This window comes from Mus caroli, unplaced genomic scaffold (assembly GCF_978045245.1).
Source record: "Mus caroli unplaced genomic scaffold, Mus_caroli_1 scaffold_14, whole genome shotgun sequence".
Taxonomy (NCBI): domain Eukaryota; kingdom Metazoa; phylum Chordata; class Mammalia; order Rodentia; family Muridae; genus Mus; species Mus caroli.
The window spans coordinates 29,636,930-29,652,341 of record NW_028227269.1 but is presented as its reverse complement, the minus strand read 5'-3'; the positions used below and the strand labels follow the sequence as shown (position 1 = coordinate 29,652,341).

The following is a 15,412-nucleotide window of genomic DNA, read 5'->3' as shown; positions in this document are numbered from 1 at the left end:
CTATGGGCCAAGCATTCAAACATGAGTTTCTGGATACTATACCTATTCAAACACCACATGGCCTATGCCTATTTCCATAGACAGCTCCAGAGTTTAATATTGCAGCAGGTAAGCCCGACAAACATCCATTGCCTGTCCCTTTGCCTAAAAGATTAGTTGTCTATCCCTTGGATTAAAAAAAAACTAAGTTACTAATAGTTTTTACATAGGGATATATCTGAGAAGATGCATACCAAGATACTTAGGAGAAAATATCAAAGAGACTTTGGACTGAAAAACAAAGCAAATATGACAAATTCTTCAAATTTTGAATTCATATGATAGATTATAGATGTGTACAGGACAGATTGAGCATCCCTAACTAAAAATTCTAAATTTAAAAATTTGAATCTAAAGAATCGAAAACATTTTTGCACAAGCATGCTGGCATCGGTGGAAAATCTTATCCCTCATTTTGTATGATAGAGTCCAAATCCAAGAACAGTAAAGACATTGTCTGGAATTAACTTCAGGCTTACAGCTATAAAGCATGTATAAAATTTAAGTGTATTTCATGTTTACATTTGAGTAATATTTAAAACATTGAAATTTCAAAATTCTTAACAACAGCAGCAAAAACAGCCCAAATCCAAGCATGTCTGATAATAGACATTTTACAGAAAATATGCAGCCTGAATGAGTTTTTCGGCAGGTTAGAAATGTTCTTGGTAATGATACTTCATACATTAAAAGTAGAGCTTTAAGATTTCCAAAGCAGAAATTCCACAAGCCTTCATAATCACCATGTTCTTTTAGAAACGACCGAGGCCAGCAAGTGACGTGTCTAAGATTGCCTACCCACTTCTTGCAAATGTCACTACTTGCTACTTTAGCTTTTGCAAACTATTTTCCCTAGGAACTTCCTCCTAACGCTCGTGTTGTGGGTTAAGTGGGTTTACTGTTGCCACTGGGAACCTTCACCACTGTGCTTGATGTCGGTTTATGTAAAACAGTCTGTTCCGAACATCAATCTTTTTTTGTTTGTTTTTCGAGACAGGGCATGCCCGGCTTGAACATCAATCTTTGAAATACAGTTGATCCTCTTTACAAAAGTGACAGTTTCCACTGGGAAGGAGTATAGAACTGTTAAAAACCGGAAGAGAAGCTGGGTGTGGTGGCACTCAGGAGGTAGAAACAGAGCCTAGTAGATAGATCTCTGTGAGTTCAAAGACAGCCAGAGCTGTATGGTGACACCGTGTCTCAAAACCAACAGCAACAACAAAACAAAACAAAACCCCATCGGGGTGTGGTGGCACATGCCTTTAATCCCAACACTCGGGAGGCAGAGGCAGGCGGGTTTCTGAGTTCGAGGCCAGCCTGGTCTACAAAGTGAGTTCCAGGACAGCCAGGGCTACACAGAGAAACCCTGTCTCAAAAAACCAAAAAAAAAAAAAAAAAAAAAAAAACCCAACCCCAAGAAGGAAATTGCATCAAATTTTGAATGGATTTGTATTTTACTTGAAAATGTCAGTATTTGTCATGGTATGTTATTGTTAGCATTGTGCACTGAAACCTCATCCATATAACAACACAACAAAGGAGTAAAGAAGTAGAGAGAACTGATAATTACTGAGCTACCAACTACCTGAATAACTTTGGAATGGCATTCTGTCTTTCTTAGTTTGACAAATGTTAGCCTCAACTCTTTAAAAGGTATCAAAATGTCTACTGAAAGCTGACACGTGTGTAAGAAAAGAGAACTGTAGTGGATTCTTTTGGCTATATTTATCCAACCAGCTTACACTCACTTGAGCAAGAAAGAAAAATTAAAAAGAAGAAGAAAAGAAAAGAAATTTATAATAAAACAGTTGTTCTTTCAGTGAGGTGCAGGTAAAGGGAAGCCAGATTCCGAGGAAGGACTAGCTAGTGCTAGTAGGTGAACTACCCTTTGCATCTGTGCATGTCTGTTTATTCTTACCTTGATGGACTCTGGGAACTCCATCTCCAAGGCAGAACATGTTACCACACAGCTGCCAGATAATCCATGTGCAAAAGTTAACTATGCAGCCGGGTGGTGGGTGCATGCTTTTAATCCTAGTGCTCGGAAGGGAGAAGCAGGTGCAGCTTTGTGAGTTCAAGGCCAGCTTGACCTACATAGTGAATTCCAGGACAGCCAGAGCTACACTGAGACCCTCTCTGAAAAAACAACAAACAACACAAAGAACTACCTTTGCGTATGTTGCAACACACAGAAAGTGAGCTAGGATGCCTAATGGTATTGGAAATAAAGATTTTCAGTCAAAGAGATGGCATACAAATGTGAGGTGAGAAAATGGAACCCTTCTTGTGCAGTGCTTTGTTGGGATTTTATTTGGAGTGAGAGAAAGGTGGTGTGATTCAGAGATAGTGCCTGTGAACTGCTGTCAAGTAAATGCAGCGTTGTCTGCATCTCATTTAACTAAGTCTGTGCAAATAGAAATGTCAATGAAGCGAAACAGTTCTAAAGTCTCGATTATACAAAGTAATAGTATAATAGGATGCTGGCACTTTAAGAAAGGCTGGATTATATCTGTTCCTGACAGCAAGTTGAATTTTAGTCATGCATAGAAATGGAAAGAGTGAGAGATAATATTTCACAGTAGATCAAGACTTGATAAGTGAGCCCCAGAGGAATGATTTTTAAATGCTATAGTGCTGATTCATAACTTGCCACTACTATCCATTTACAAACGTTCATCTTTAAGCTCAATACCCTGTCAGGTACTAAAGAGGGACAGACAGAAAGAAAGGCATATCTAAAGTCCATTATTTAAAAGGCTGGTAGGTTATTCTACAACTCCTTCTTGTTTAAAGAAAAGGTTTTCCTAAAAACTAAAAGTAGCGTTCTCTGTCTTGTAACAGATGCCGTGAGAGAAGTAAGAAAGTATTCGTCCACAAATGTTGTAGAGAAAAACTCAGCCATCAGACCGAGTGCCTTTGAGCACACACAGATGAAGCTCTTCAGGTCTCAAAGAAATCTTTATATTTCTGGATTCTCATTATTTTTTTGGCTGTAAGTATCACTCATAGAACTCCCCTTTGTTTTTCCACTTACACTAAGATCTTTTCATTGATATCTTCATAAAAGAATGCAAATGATATACTCAAGTAACAAATCTTAGTCACACTAAAGAACGCTTGGAATGGAAGACATTGCCTTTGGAAGGGAAGAGCCCATGAATTGGTTGTCCAATGCCAAATGTTCAGCCCTGAAAACATACATCCAGGTAGCAGTATATGGACTGAACAGGCTATATTTAGGAATATATATGTATGTAGATGCAATAACAATTAGTAAAAGGGGGGAGGAGGGTATGAATTTGAAGGAAAATTGTCAAAGATATAGGGGAGGGTTTGGAGGGAGGGAAGGGAAAGGAGACATGTAACTAAATTACAATCTCAAAAATAAGGGGGAAGTTAGATTTCGTAGATCTGCTGCCCGCAGACGGCCTTGAGTGATCAGGTGGCTCACCTTCTGGATCCGTCTCTTGCTGGTCTCCGATACATACAGTACATCTCATTCCCACTCTCCTGTTTAAAAAAAAAAAAGTTATTGTTTATGAAATATCTCTGCTCTTCCCACTTGAGTCATCCTACAAACTATTCTAAAACACTCCTTTGTCCTCCCAGTCTTTGTTTGTTTGTTTGACTGGGGTTTGCAGAATAGTTATCATTAGGGATGAGGAAGCACATAACCCAGCAGGCACACTGAGATAAAGACCGACAGCAAAGCCAGGCGCTAGGGAAGGACTTGGGAAGCTGAATCCCTGTTGGTTTTATTTCTGAGACAGACAGGGTCTCACTGTGTGACCCTGGCTGGCCTGGAACCTGTTGGTATAAACCAGTCTGACCTTGAACTCACAGATATCTGAGGCCTCTGCTTTCAAGTGCTGGTTTAAAGGCTAAGCTGACCATAGCTGACCTTCTATTTTTTATTTAACGTTTACTTATCTTTTAGCTTTTTCAAAGAAGCCCTGTGGCCATCAGTTCCTCCAAAGTGTGCAGATCTTCTGTTAAGTCCTCACTTCAACTTCTAGTGCCATTCACAACTGTAATTAAATACTGTTTATATCTCCAGCTAGAAGCCATGCTTGGGTTTAAAGCAGAGACAGGCAGATCTCTGTGAGTTCAACGCCAGTCTGGTCTACAGAGTGAGTTCCAGGACAGCCGGAGCTATATAGTCAGACCCTGTCTTGAAAACAACAAAAATAAACAAACACATAAAAGTAAAAAAATATCTCCAACTAGGACTTAAACTTGAAGGCAAGAATTAAGTTCCCTTTTGGCTATGACCCTCTGACCTAACATAGTAGTTCATTAGTAAATAGCTGCTAAAAGAATAATTGAAGAGATTAATTTTAACATCTAATAGTGGGGCTTATATGTGAACATGTCAATATTCATTATTTTTGACTTGTGCCCCCTTATAAAATGATCTTTAAACTGCAATTTAAAAAAAAAAAAAAAGTAGAGATTTTTCTTGCTGACCTTGCAATACAATCCAGAAGCCAGTGGTGGCACATGCCTTTAATCCTAGCACTCAGAAGGCAGAGACAGGCATATCTCTGAGGTTAATGCTTGTCCAGGCTAGGGAGTGAGTTCCAGTACACCTAGAGATATGCAGAGAAACCCTGTCTCAAAAAAACAAATTAATTGAAATGTCACTTGACTACTTTAGGCTAATGGCTTATAAAAGGGAAATAACATTGTGTGCAAGAAGCTGTGAGAGACCACTCCATCTATGTGTTTGTTTCCGCCCTTACCCTTGCAACTCCCCGCCCCCCACATACACACACACAAAGAAAGAAGATAGAATAAAAAAAAAAATCTTGTTGTGGAAACTTTAGTGTGTCATAGTGTGTCACGTAGTATATACCCTTTTGTTACTTGCAAATGTCCATCACAATGAGTGGTCTGGTTTGAGCCTCTGGATTTTGCTACACTATCTACACTGGATCCTCACGTGCACTCCTCTTGGATATCTTCCTGTTACCCTGTGTCATGGAGATCCTGCAGCTTTGGGTCTGCAGGACCCTTCCCTTCACACACCCCAGCAGATCATAGATGGGGTGGATATTGGGGTTTGGGCCTGGGGGGTAGTTGAGTTGGTCAGTCAGCCAACTCTCCTGCACCAGCACCCGCACCAGCAGGGCGAGCTCTCCAGCACTGCCTCAGCTTAGCTTTCCCAAAGCTGCAGATGGCCAGGGGCAAGGACAGCTCTCCAGCTCTGTATTCTAATGATTGCCTTCCAACAGAGGATGCAAAGGAGTGAAGCCCAGCTTGTTTTAGCTGACAGACTTGGATAGCAAAAAGGAAATGTCCCATTTCAATGTCGCCTCCACCACCATTTCTGTAGATCTAACAGGAATTATTTGACAATGGCTATTTGTGTTCGAGTCAGAGTTCCTGATGATTAATCTAGTTACGCATTATTTTGAACTTCGTTTGTTTTTCCCCTCAGAGTGTTGAGACGTCTGGTTACGCTTATTACTCAGCTGGCAAAAGAAATAGCAAACAAAGGAGTGCTTAAAATTCAAGCAGAAAATACCAATAAGGCTGCCAAGAAATTCATGGAAGAGAATGAAAAACTAAAATTGGTATTTAATTTTCTTTATAAAAAAAAGTGTCGACGTTAATATTCACAAGGAGAAATGTACTATTCTTAGCATCAAAAATAGCATTTTCATAATTGATCAGGAGAAAGTGACAGAGACAATAGCCTTGATCTAAGGAGTGATTACTGTTGTTGTTGTTGTTTGTTGTTGTTGTTTGTTGTGTTTTGGAAAAAAAAAATCCTGTAGATGAAGCTGGCCTTGAACTCAGAGATCTTCCTGCCCATCTGCCTCTTGAGTGCGAGGTTAAAACTGTGTGCTATTCTTTAGCTTCCACATTTTCCCTCAATACAAATTAAATACCAGTAGTCTGGTTTCTATGAACTGTGAGAGTGTGCATAAACTTTTTATTTATTTATTTATTTTACTAATTCCCTTCACATCCCACTCACTGCCCCACTCACAATCACCCCCTCCCACAATCCATCCCCTCTCCTTTCTCCTCAGAGTGAGTGGGGGCCTCCCTGCCCTGGCACTTTAAGTCTAGCCAAGAGGCTAGGCGCTTCCTCTCACACTGAGGCCAGACAAGGCAGCCCAGCTAGAAGAAAATATCCCAAGTACAGGCAGCTTTTGGGATAGCCCCTGTTCCAGTTGTTCAGGACCTACATGAAGACTACACTGCACATCTGTTACAAATGTATAGAGAGGTCTAGGTATAGCCCGTGCATGGTTTTTGGTTGGTAGTTCATACTGAGAGCTCCAAGAGTCCAGGTTAGTTGATTCTGTAGGCCTTTCTGTGGAGTTCCTATCTGCTTCAGGGCCTACAATCCTTCCTCCTATTCTTCCATAAGAGTCCCCAGGCTCCATCCACTGTTTTGCTGTGGGTGTCTTCATCTGTCTGAGTCAGCTGCTGGGTGGAGCACCTCAGAGAACAACAGGAGCATGCATATTTTTAATAGGTTTTTTGTAATTGAATTTCTTCTTAAACAATTTCATACATGTATATTCTGTTTACTCTTACCCCTGCCCCCCTTGTCCCTTCCCACCCATCCCAAATCTCTGTCCCCCTTTGTCTCCTTTCCACCTTCATCCATTGTTGGTTTGTGCTGCACTGAGTTTAACTGAGGCCTTGTACTGGCCCAGTGCAAGTAACCATAGCTAGAGTGAGTTGAAGATTACAGTGACCATGCCATACCCAGAATATGGCATCTTATAGCCATTCTTGGTTTACAAATTTGAAGTCCTCTATTACCATTAATTTTATTTCATAACCTCTAAATTAAATCTTTATAATTTTCTGTGTCCATTTCTCTTTCAGTTAAAGTATGATTTGTTTTATGAGTAGAGAGAAATTATTGAGACTACATTGATGATTTTAAATAATTTTTAAAGTCCTTTTTTACAATTTTTACGTTGTTTGTGCCTTCTGATATCCACACAATGTGTGTGTGTGTGTGTGTGTCAAATATTGAGGTTTGCCCTATTTGCAAAAAAGGAAGGAAGGAAGGAAGGAAGGAAGGAAGGAAGGAAGAAGAAAAGAAAAGGAAAACACAAAATTATTGTGAATTTTAAAATCTAATGATCTTATAGATTGAGCATTTCAGTTCATAATAAGTCCATGAGTTTTTCCTAGAAAAAGAAAAAGAGTCTCTGGAACTGTTAACAAATGAAACACATTTTTCTGAGGAAAGTATTTTTATAATCATGCATTGAGATTATTTCTCTATTACAAACTAAAGAAATACAGTCTCCATGTTAAGTTCATGCCATGTCCAGCAGTAGACCCTGAAAGCCCAGCCTTTTAAAAAGGACCTGCCTGCCTTCAAGCACCACCTGCCATCATCAGCTGGAAGCCAGGCAGCTGTCACGTGATCAGTAGAGTTCAGCGCGCTGATAAGTCTCATCGCCTCCTATTCAGAACTTCTAGCTTACCTTTTATGGTATCTGTTAGATAGTAACAAAATAAAGAAGGAAAGACCTCCTTTCATAGAAACAGAATTTTTAAAAATGGCTCTTTCTGGACAGGTTGTAACTAGCATCTTTTATGGAAACAGCGTGTTATAAACAGTTTATATTTTACTTTGTTTTGTTCTTTTTATAAAATGATTATGGTGTATGCATGATATATGGAGAGGGTGGGCATGCCATAGCCTGTGTGTAGTTAAGAATTTGCTCTCTTCTTCCATCTTTACATGAATGTTAGGGGTTGACCTCGGGTCACCAGGTTCTCATAGCAAGTGCTTTTACCCACTGACGGCTCACTAAGTTTATTCGGATTTGAAAAAAAAAATGATTGATCCATTGATGTCTTCTGTACTTCCTCTTAAAGTACTGTTGTTCTCTAGAAATCAAGATGTAGGTGTGGTCTGTATGAAAAAGCTAGGAGTAAGTACTTTCTGCTTTCTTTACAGCACAATCAATTTCATTTTGTACTTCAATGTTGTTTGCTTAATTTTCGACCTTTTGATCTATTCCAGAGTGTAAAATCATCATCTAGTGTTTGATGACCACATTCAAAAGCCTCAGCTCTGTGTTCACAGCAGGGCTTTCATCTCTCTCCAGTGCTTTGAAACTAACCACTGTTGTGGTACACACCCCCTTTACTTGTTTTCCTCCTAATCTTGAACTGTACGTGGACAATTTTTTTAATATTTTTTATAAAATATTTGTCACATGTGCATCATAACTAACAGAGTTAAATTAGCCCTGTCCTTCAAAGCATCCCTTGAAGAGAACTTTAGAACTCTTCCTTTGGGATTGTTTTCAAAGCCAGTCACTCATGGTAGAAAATGTATGACCTGCTTGCTGATTCCTGGACTGTCCACAGTTGTCTTTGATTCCATGCTGTGCTGATTCCCTGACTGCTGTATAGCTGGGTCTCAGTCAGTCAGTCCTAGATCATCAGCAGAAGAGGCATAGTGGGCTGGACTATCAGATAAGCTAAACTAAGGCTAGTACACGTGAGAAGGATGTTTGTAAACTGGATAAATCCTGTCTAACTTTATTGTAATCAATAAAAGCAATGTAAAAAAATGCTTTTTTAAAATTTCATGTGGGCTTTGAAATATTAGTGAAACAATGATAAAATTGCTAAAATACCTCTTTATATAGGAAGAATATTATCCTACAGAAAATATATAATCCTGAGATTCAGAAACTTTCAATTGGGTGCTAATTTCAGCACTACAGTAATCAGCAGTGTGACCTAGGGCAAGTCACCTCCTACGTTTTGAATTTCAAGGTTCTGTGCCTATAAATAATAGTTAACTCTATGCCAATTGTGGCTTTAAGTGTTTCACAGTAAGATATTAACTCTTTTAATTCTTAAACAATCCCATGCGGTTGTATTGTCTGCATTTTCTAGCTGAGAAAACAGGGAGAGAAGGGTAATTAAAAAAAAAAAAAAAAAAGATACAATACAGGAAGTTTGAGGCCATGCAGCCTGACTGTAACCCCTACATTTACAACCACTGGTTTTGTACCCTCAACTCCTGTGCTGTCCTATGAAAATGATGCTTTGGTGCACAAAGCCCATTTCTCATCAAATAATTCAGTCAAAGAAATAAGATAGTTATGCAAGAACAGTTAGTTAACTTTTGTTTACTTTTCGAGGCAGATTCTCTTTAAGTTGCCCAAACTGTCCTTGAAATCACAATAGTCTGCCTGGAGAGATGCCTGGTAAGAACACTTGCTGCTCTTCCATCGGACCCTGAGTTCAGTTTCCAGCACCCACATTGTGGCTCACAACCAACTACACCTCTAGTCCCAGGGTATCTGATACCGTTTCTGGCCTCCATGGGCACCAGTACACGTGGTACACAGACATATATTCAGACAAACACTCATATACATAAAAATAAATACATCTGAGAGAGAGAGATCACAACCCTCCTGCCTCATCCTCTCACTCTGATGTGTGCATTCATGCCTTGCCATCAGTTAATGTTAACTAAACTGCTTCAAAATGGCAGCATGAAGCTTTGCTCTCTCCTGCCTCTTGGTGGGGACAAGGTGGCTGGGGTAGTGAAGACTTGTGCTCTTGTGGCTGGGGCTGCTGAGTTGCAGACTCCAGACCTCTTGGTCTTTCTCCAGCATGAATTAAGGATAAGAAATGGCAGCAGTTTTCCAGGTGCAGGAATGAAAGCTTATTTACAAGCCTGCCACAAATCCAGCTTTTCCAAGTGGGCAGCATAATTCAAGCAGTCAGTGTAAACATTCCTGCGGCTCAGTGGTGCCTTCCCGAGTTTGGTCATCATCCCCGCTGTGGTAGTCGTCCAAAGTAAGCTGTGTGTTTTTACATCTATTCTGCCTTTACAAATGTAACCCTTCTTTTCTAGGCTAAAATTGTTTTGAACTTGAAGTAAGCAACAAATTAAAATTAGGCTTTGAGAAGTTCTCTCTCTGCTATTCTAGAGGCGACTTTTGATTCTCAAAGGTCTGATGGCCTTTCTGTTTCAGACTGCTTGAGGCCTCCACTCTCCTCCGTGCTGCAGAGAGAGTGTGTGCCTGGAGCTGTCATTCCTCTTCTGCTGCCCACTCCTACCCTATTCCCACCCGGGGGAGTGGCGGGGGGGGGGGGTGTCATGTTGTTCTTGGTTTAGCTTTGATGTACCTGTTTTTCCTTTCCATTAGATGAAAGCTACCAGACAAAGGCTATAGAGCAGCTTTCTCTCCATTTCATCTTTCATGCTAAAATGTTTGCATCCACTCATTGCTCACTAGATTCTGTGAGTTTTATCTGATAAATTACCCACTAATGATAGAAAATGAACCCCTCTGGTATAGACAACTTTAAATCATCGTGTTTTCCTTACCATGGACACTATCAGAACCAAGCTGCTGCCACCACGTTTACTATTTTTTGTTTGTTTGTTTGTTTGTTTGGTTTGGATTTTTCGAGACAGGTTTTCTCTGTATAGCCCTGGCTGTCCTGGAACTCACTCTGTAGACCAGGCTGGCCTCGAACTCAGAAATCCGCCTGCCTCTGCCTCCCAAGGCGTGCGCCACCTTGACTGGCCTATGCGTGTAAATACTTACATTGATTTTCTATTGATGTTGTTGTGTGTGTTAAGGAGAGGGGTACTAGTCCATGTGTATATATGTGCACATGAGCATAGAGGTCAGAGGTCAACCTCAGGTTCATTCTTCAGGTACTTTTCACTTTGTTTTTTAAAACAAGATCTCTGATTGGCCTAGAGCTCCTAGAATAAGCTAGTCTGATTGGCCAAGGAGTGTCCAGCTTCCTCCTGTCTCTATCTACCCAGTGTAGGCAGGCTTTTCCAAGCCCTTTTCCTTATGTGGGTTTTAGGGATTGAACTCAGTGTGATAACACTTTACTGACTGAGCTATCTCATAGCTCTCATATATTTAAAATATAATCCATCTTTCTTTGTAACTTATTTTATGCTTCTTTTAATCTATTTCTAACTTACAGTAACAGTGATGATTTCTATCTAGGCATGCAAGTTAGGAATTTCTTCATTTTTTTACTGGTTATGTTATTTATTTACATTTTAAATGTTATTCTCCTTCCCAGTTTCCCCTCAACAAAGTCCCTATCTCTTCCCCTGACCCCCTGCCTCTATAAGGGTGCTCCCCCACCCGCCCACCCACTCCCGCCTCAGCACCTTCGCATTCCCCTATGCTGGTCCATTGAGTCTTTATAGGACCAAGGACCTCCCCTCCCATTGATGCCAGATAAGGCATCATATGCAGGTGGAGCCATGGGTCCCTCCATGGGTATTCTTTGGTTGGTGGTTTAGTCCCTGGGAGCTTTGGAGGGTCTGGTTGGTTGATATTATTGTTCTTTCTATGGGGTTGCAAACCCCTTCAACTCCTTCAGTCCTTGCCAACTCCTCCATTGGGGTCCCCATGCTCAGTCGATGGTTGGCTGCAAATATCCACATCTGTATTTGTCAGGCTCTGGCAGAGCCTCTCAAGAGACCGCTATATCAGGCTTCTGTCAGCAAGCTCTTAGCATCAGCAATAGTGTCTGGGTTTGGTGTCTGCAGAGGGGATGTGTCCCTAGGTGAGGCAGTCTCTGGATGGCCTTTCCTTCAGACTCTGCTCCATTCTCTGTCCCTGTATTTCCTTTTAACAGGAAGAATTCTGGATTATTATTTTTGAGGTAGTGGGGGGGGGCTGTGTCTATCCACTGGATATGGTCTCTACAGGTTCTCTCTCCCCTTTGTTGAGTATTTTTGAGGTAGTGGGGGGGCCGTGTCTATCCACTGGATATGGTCTCTACAGGTCCTCTCTCCCCTTTGTTGAGTATTTTTGAGGTAGTGGGGGGGACTGTGTCTATCCACTGGATATGGTCTCTACAGGTCCTCTCTCCCCTTTGTTGAGTATTTTTGAGGTAGTGGGGGGGACTGTGCCTATCCACTGGATATGGTCTCTACAGGTCCTCTCTCCCCTTTGTTGAGTATTTTTGAGGTAGTGGGGGGGACTGTGTCTATCCACTGGATATGGTCTCTACAGGTCCTCTCTCCCCTTTGTTGAGTATTTTTGAGGTAGTGGGGGGGGGGACTGTGCCTATCCACTGGATATGGTCTCTACAGGTTCTCTCTCCCCTTTGTTGAGTATTCTGGCTAATGTCCTCCCTTTTGGGTCCTGGGAGCCTCTTGGAAGTTAGGAAATTTTTATTCTATAATTTTTTTGGGAGCTACTTTACTGTTCTAATCTGTATCTTATTCTTACCTAGAAAAGACAAGCTACAGACATTGTTAGATCCAGATTAGATTTTAAAATATAAAGAGTATTTTAAATTATCAACTACATTAAAAAATTAACTTCGCCGAGCGTGGTGGCGCACGCCTTTAATCCCAGCACTCGGGAGGCAGAGGCAGGCGGATTTCTGAGTTCGAGGCCAGCCTGGTCTACAAAGTGAGCTCCAGGACAGCCAGGGCTATACAGAGAAACCCTGTCTCGTAAAAACCAAAAAAAAAAAAAAAAAAAAAAAAATTAACTTCATATTGTTCAACGAAAACCAGAACTTTCCTCCCCTGAGATCACCCTGCCCTTTCCCATTCTTCATCCTGGCAACATTGTACTACGTACTTCCATGTGTACAAGGTAGTTTCCAGTAGACAGGGTAGTACAATTATAGCATGATGGTTTGCACATGAAGCATAAAAATCATCCTTAACCACAGAAGGAAGGCAGGCACATCATTCTAACTATGGGCCAATCAGAAAATCTTACTTTCATCTCAGAGACAGCATCCATAATAAGAGCAAATCTTTTGTGTTTTGTGTTGTGTTGTGTTGTGTTGTTCTGTGTTGAGACAGGGTTTCTCTGTGTAGCTCCAGCTGCCCTGGAACTCCCTCTGTAGAGCAGGCTAGCCTCAAACTCACAGAGATCCTACTGCCTCTGCGCCCAAGTACTGGGATTAGAGGCATATGCCACACCTCCCAGCTGTAATACATCATTTATAAAAATATTTTTATGTCTATGTGTGTCCTTGTGAATGTGTGTGGGTATATGAATGTATGTGTAGTTGCCCACAGCGCTCAGAGGCACTGGATTCCCCTGGAGCTAGCTTTATAGGGAGTTGTAAGCTGCCCCACTAGGATGCTGGGAATCACACTCAGGTCCTCTGTAAAAGTGTACGTCCCCTTAACAGCTGAGCTCTCTCTCCAGCGTCACAACATTTTGTGTGTTTGCTAGCTATCAAGTTTCTTTTAGTAAAAGTACTTTATAAAAGATATTAAATACTTAAAATGACAACTTAATAAAGACCAACAATTTAAATTTATTCAAAAAATATCCAACTGTTACAATGTAAGCTTATTTTTTTTCTTGTAACTTTTTTATGATAGGTGCTAAAAAATGACAATGCTGAAGAACACATTTTGGAAGCTGAAAATAAAAAACTAATAGAAAGCAAGGAAAACCTGAAAACGGAGCTGAAGAAGGCTTCCGATGGTAATTTTCATGCGTGCGTAAGGGGAAGGACTGTCAGATATTTTATGCTGTCACATATGCCTTGTTGGTTTACTTTAAACAAAACTAAATGCCCTCTGGCCAAGCACTGAGGATGACTTATTTATAGATTTCTATTCAATATGAGATTGAAACTTTGTTCCAAGAGAAACATGTTCTGTTGTGCAGAAAAACATGTAGGTGTTTCAGATCTGTGTTGTAAATACAAATGTTCTTGCCTCAGCAAAATAGCTGTGGGCTTGAAAACTTTCCTATAAACACAGTTTTGTAAGAATCAGTCACATTTTCTTCTGTCATCATGTATTATTTCTTTGATAGAAGTAATCACAAGGAGAGAGCCGTGATAGAATAGTACATTGCTTATCTTAAGCCTTAATATTTCCAACACATAAACTTAAATTTAAAAAAAAATTTGAGAAAGACAAAGTAAGCATCAGTCTGGGATATCAGTTGAGAAACTGCACTGTAGGTTCAAATTGGGGCATCCTAAATCTAAGTCCACAAAGCCAACTGTTACTGTGCTGAAAAAGTCCCAGTAGTTCTTAGTATATCAATACTCATAGTATAGTAAAGTCGATACTCCAAACCCATCGTCATTCTAACAACCTATTGAGTGTGTATAGCTTGACACCCTCCCCAGCCCCCACTGTGGGCAATGTGTCAGCATGTGGAGGCTGATAGTGCCAGACACAAGGAAACCTGCCAGGTATCCATGGTTAAGACTGTTGGCTAAGGTGATGGTGAATGCATAGGCCTTCTCCAGTTTCAAATCTCTTCCACTACTTAGGTTGAAGGTAAATAGGATTCAGTGACTAAATCAAGACCTACTTGAGATCATTACAAGTTTAGGTTTCCTTAAAGTTGCTCTCAGCACAATAGAAATTCTCTGAAATATTACTTGCTATTGTTAAAGATCTATTTATATTATTTGGACAGGAGTAATTTCATGGAGGCATGTTTGAATTTTAAATTGAAATTCCAAAGATAAAAGCTAATTCTATATACAAAAACCCAGATGAGGATATTTCATGTGCTGCACAATTCTTTAGTCAACTTCACTATATTTTTTTAATTTTCAATTTTCTTATATGTGTGGGTGTTTTCCTTTTATATGTGTATGTGCACTACATGTGTGCCTGGTGCCCTCGGAAGCCAGAAGAGGGCATCAGATACCCTAGAAATGGAATTGTAGAGTTGTAAGCTTCCATGTGGGTGCTGTGAACTGATCCAGATTCTCTGGAAGAGCAGCATCTCACCAACCCCTAAAATGTATCTAAATGTAAGCAGTAAAATAAAAGCAAGCAGCAGACAAAGACAGCTTAGAATTAGTGGATAAAAATCCAAATCCCATTCTAAACAAGATTGTCTTGGTATAGCTGCAAGCTCAGAAGTCTTCTTTTAATTTAATACTATGATATCTACTGTAATTCAAAAAGATGTAGATATAGTTAGGAAAGTTTAACATTTATGCAAAAATTAATTTAGTAGTCCCTATCCTCTGCAATGATGATTTTTTTTAAACTCATAAAATGTTCTTATTAATCCTTTTAGAGAATGTAAGGAAGTGTTTCAAAAGTACATTTAATTAATAAAAATAATGTTACAAAATCTTTTTATATCTGACAGGGATCTCTTATTTTGTGAGTAGGTAATATAACACTAAAACCAAAACAAACCAAAACAAAGCCAGGAGTTTAGCTCAGTTCATACAATGTTCATACAATGTTTGCCTCGCACACACAAAACTCTGTATTTATTCCCTAACACTTCATAAACGACATTGATGTGAAAGGGGTCTTACCTACAGACTGGGTTTCAGAGCAGCCTTGCCAGCATAAAACTGTAGTAGTAATAATGATAATAATAATAATAATTTCAGTCAATAAAGTGCTTGTCAA

The 15,412-nt window shown here is 40.1% G+C and overlaps 1 protein-coding gene across 2 annotated transcripts in view; it reads left to right on the top strand.

The window, feature by feature from the left end:
- The window catches only part of Dus4l (dihydrouridine synthase 4 like), a 62,906-nt gene that overhangs the window by 25,977 nt on the left and 21,517 nt on the right, over positions 1–15,412 (top strand). For both annotated transcript variants that reach the window (XM_085830287.1, XM_021179044.3), the window contains 3 exons: positions 2,881–3,031; positions 5,480–5,615; positions 13,391–13,496. In XM_085830287.1, the coding sequence (XP_085686413.1) occupies positions 2,881–3,031; positions 5,480–5,615; positions 13,391–13,496 (393 nt within the window). The remainder of the gene's footprint in view (positions 1–2,880; positions 3,032–5,479; positions 5,616–13,390; positions 13,497–15,412) is intronic.